The sequence below is a fragment of the Arachis stenosperma genome, chromosome 3 (genome assembly GCF_014773155.1).
Source record: "Arachis stenosperma cultivar V10309 chromosome 3, arast.V10309.gnm1.PFL2, whole genome shotgun sequence".
Taxonomy (NCBI): Eukaryota; Viridiplantae; Streptophyta; class Magnoliopsida; order Fabales; family Fabaceae; genus Arachis; species Arachis stenosperma.
Genome location: NC_080379.1, coordinates 6224152 through 6227809, shown reverse-complemented (window position 1 = coordinate 6227809; position 3658 = coordinate 6224152). Strand labels below are relative to the sequence as shown.

Here is a 3658-nt window from a genome sequence, read left to right as displayed (position 1 = left end):
TTCTATCACTTTTGTTGCTAAAATTAAAATTTGATGATGTGGCTCGGTAAGTGATATCACACTGAATATAGCACATATTTGATAATTCTAATTAATTATTAATATGATAAATTTTTATAATTAGATTAAATCAATTTCAAATTAAAGAGAACCTTAAGACATTGAAATTCATGAATTTATAAACATATTGAAATTCATGAATTTATAAACATATCATATTAGTAATCAACTAGGATTATAATGTGTACTTGAGATGTTATTTAACATGTCATATCAATAAACTCTGACAATATCATAAATAAAAACTAATTTGACTAACTTAAAATTTTTTAAAGATAAATTTAATTAAAAAAATTTCAATAACTAATTCACAAATCCAATAATTTTTCAAATACGAATTTAATCATTTAGTCAATACCTTTAGGATATACTTTTAAGAGACATACTAAGACATTTTTATTAATAATATAAATTATACTTATATCACTTTTTATACATGATTGATTTTTTTATTAACTTTTAATAATAAAATTATACATAAGCAAAATATATATATGATGATAATTAATGTGTTTATATAAAATAATTAAATTTTGTTAAATAAATTGATATATTTAACTAAATTAATTAATATAATATATGTTCATGACGTTTACATCCCTATTGTATTATTTTTGTATAAAGACATGGATGTATATCATCATTTTATTTTCTTATATAATTTCTGTTACTAGAGTGGGTGCAAGCAATGCAGAAAATGAGAGAGCATGACAATAAGATAAGAGGAACATGTCTATATGTATGTATCTCTGAGACATGCACAATAATATAAGTGGAAAAGTACCACCGTAAGAGAGGATTGGAAAATAATGCCAACATTACCTTTACTTTTCCCCACTGCCCACTGCATGACACTTGAACCACCTTCCATTCGCCAACCACTATATATAGCTCGACATCATTTTCATCTTTTCCTGGGCCCTAAATTCTCACAACATGACATTCTTCTTGCAGAAAAACCCGTTTCGCCATCCCATTATTTTTTCCCAAGCCCTCGCCTCCCGCCCTCCAACACCGCCGCCACTCTCTGCCGCCCTCACCTTCTAGTATGCATTCGTATCTCCATCCCCCTTGACAATGCAAAAAAAAGAAACCGCTCCCATTTTACTTTTAATTAATAAACGAAACGTAACGCATTAACCCTTCGATATTCGCAATCATCACGTATATGAATCGTTGTAGGGACGGGTGTGTGATCTGATCTTCTAGTTACGTTGTTGGTTTTGCTGTAAATTGGCGAAACCATGACGAGCATAGTGAAGGAGATCCTGGCCAGCCCGATTCAGATGGCTGACACGGTCTCCAAGATGGCGGAAGAGGCGCAAAATTTCCGCAGCGATTGCCTCGACATCAAGGCCAAAACCGATAAGCTGGCCGCCCTCCTCCGCCAAGCCGCCAGGAACAGCAACGACCTGTACGAGAGGCCGACGCGCCGGATCATCGAGGACACCGAGCAGGTCCTTGACAAGGCCCTCATCCTCGTCGATAAATGCCGCGCCAACACCTTCATCAAACGCCTCTTCACCATCATCCCCACCACCGCACTCAAAAAAATATCCATGCAGCTGGAAAACTCCATCGGCGACGTCCAGTGGCTCCTCCGCGTCTCCGCCTCCGCAGACGAGCGCGACGACGAGTACCTCGGACTCCCTCCAATTGCCTCCAACGAGCCCATCCTCTGCCTCATCTGGGAACAAATCGCAAACCTCCTCTCAAACGGCTCCGTGGAGGAACGCTCCGACGCCGCAGCCTCCCTTGTTTCCCTGGCTCGCGACAACGACCGTTACGGTAAACTCATCCTGGAAGAAGGCGGCGTTCCCCCTCTTCTCAAACTCTTAAAGGAAGGCAAGTTAGAAGGGCAACAGAACGCAGCAAGAGCCATCGGTTTACTCGGGAAGGATCCAGAGAGCGTGGAGCACATCGTTAACGCCGGTGTTTCTTCCGTGTTCGCCAAAATCCTGAAAGACGGTCACATGAAGGTTCAAATTGAGGTGGCTTGGGCAATTTCTGAATTAGCAGCGAATCACCCAAAGTGCCAAGATCATTTCTCACAGAACAATTGCATAAGGTTGCTGGTTAGCCATCTGGCTTTCGAAACCATTCAAGAGCACAGTAAATACGCCGTTGTCAACAAGCACAAGATGATGAATTCAAATCAGGATCACTTCCCCTCTCATCCCATGGGAGCCAACCAAGCAAGTACACAGATGCAGAATTTGGTTAATGTCGTTAAGGGTAACCAACCCACAGTTCCAGCAATAATGACGGATCATAGCAGTAACACTAACCCAAAGGTGGTTAGTGATGGCGGTGGAAATATGAATATGAATATGAATACTATAACAGGGACGAGTAGTATCGGCGGGAAGGAGTATGAGGACCCGAAGACTAAGGCAGAGATGAAGGCAATGGCAGCTAGAGCCTTATGGCAGCTGTGTAAAGGAAACCTCTCCATTTGCAACAACATAACAGAATCACGTGCTCTTCTCTGTTTTGCGGTTCTCTTAGAGAAAGGCACGGATGAGCTTCGTAGATACTCAGCTCTGGCCTTGATGGAGATAACTGCCGTGGCAGAGGAACACCCCGATCTGAGACGCTCCGCCTTCAAACCGACTTCCCCGGCGGCCAAAGCCGTGGTGGAGCAGTTCCTCAACGTCATCAAGAAAGGAGACGATAGCGATCTGCTCATACCGTGCGTCAGAGCCGTTGGAAATCTGGCAAGGACGTTCAGAGCCACGGAGACAAGGTTCATAGAGCCGTTGGTGAAGCTTCTAGATGAAAGAGAACCGGAAGTTTCAGGGGAAGCTGTGATTGCGCTTAACAAATTCGCTTGTACGGATAACTTCCTGCACAACACGCATTGCAGCGCCATAATCGAAGCTGGTGGCGCAAAGCACTTGGTCCAGCTGGTTTATTTCGCCGAGCAGTCGGTGCAGATTCCTTCGGTGATTCTTTTGTGTTATGTGGCGTTGCATGTGCCCAAGAGTGAGGCTCTTGCCCAAGAAGACGTTCCTATTGTTCTTGAATGGTGCACCAAGCAGGCGCATTTGATGGCTGACCCTGACATCGAAGCCCTCTTGCCAGAAGCAAAGAGCCGCTTGGAACTCTATCAATCAAGAGCAACAAGGGCATTCTATTCTAATTAATCAATAAAATGATAACTCTCCCTCTTTTAGTTGCATGAGTGTATATAGATATTTCTAAATTAGCAGAACAACATGATTTGGGGTTATGTTATCTTATATATACCCATTGGAAAATATTAATTTTGGAACATGAATCCCCAGTTCAAACTTACCTTGCTAGTTATATTCATCTTGTCCTTAGCTTCTCTCTATTTCTGCTTTCTTTCATCATTCCCTGTTGATCACAGATTACATGTTCACTATAACAGAGATTTTTGTTTTTGCCTTTTTTATAAAAATATTTCTTTTTCTCATGCTATCTATCTTATTGCTTTTTTGCTATAATTCTAAATTTCACTCATTTATTAAGTTTTGAATAATATTGTAAAAATAACAAGCCTTTGCCAGTGCTGTACTGAGTTAACTAAGCAAATTAATGGAGACATATTATAGAGTTGGGTATATGAATCATA

General features: G+C 40.8%; 1 protein-coding gene across 1 annotated transcript; it reads left to right on the top strand.

The window, feature by feature from the left end:
- The first annotated feature begins 853 nt into the window (after positions 1-853).
- On the top strand, positions 854-3391 carry LOC130968192 (uncharacterized). Its single transcript, XM_057893347.1, has one exon. The coding sequence runs from the start codon at positions 1305-1307 to the stop codon at positions 3204-3206; it is 1902 nt and encodes a 633-aa protein (XP_057749330.1). The 5' UTR covers positions 854-1304; the 3' UTR covers positions 3207-3391.
- The last annotated feature ends 267 nt before the right edge of the window (positions 3392-3658 follow it).

Excerpts from the sequence above, each read along its gene's own strand:
- LOC130968192 (XM_057893347.1), top strand. The coding sequence starts at position 1,305 with ATGACGAGCATAGTGAAGGAGATCCTGGCCAGCCCGATTCAGATGGCT.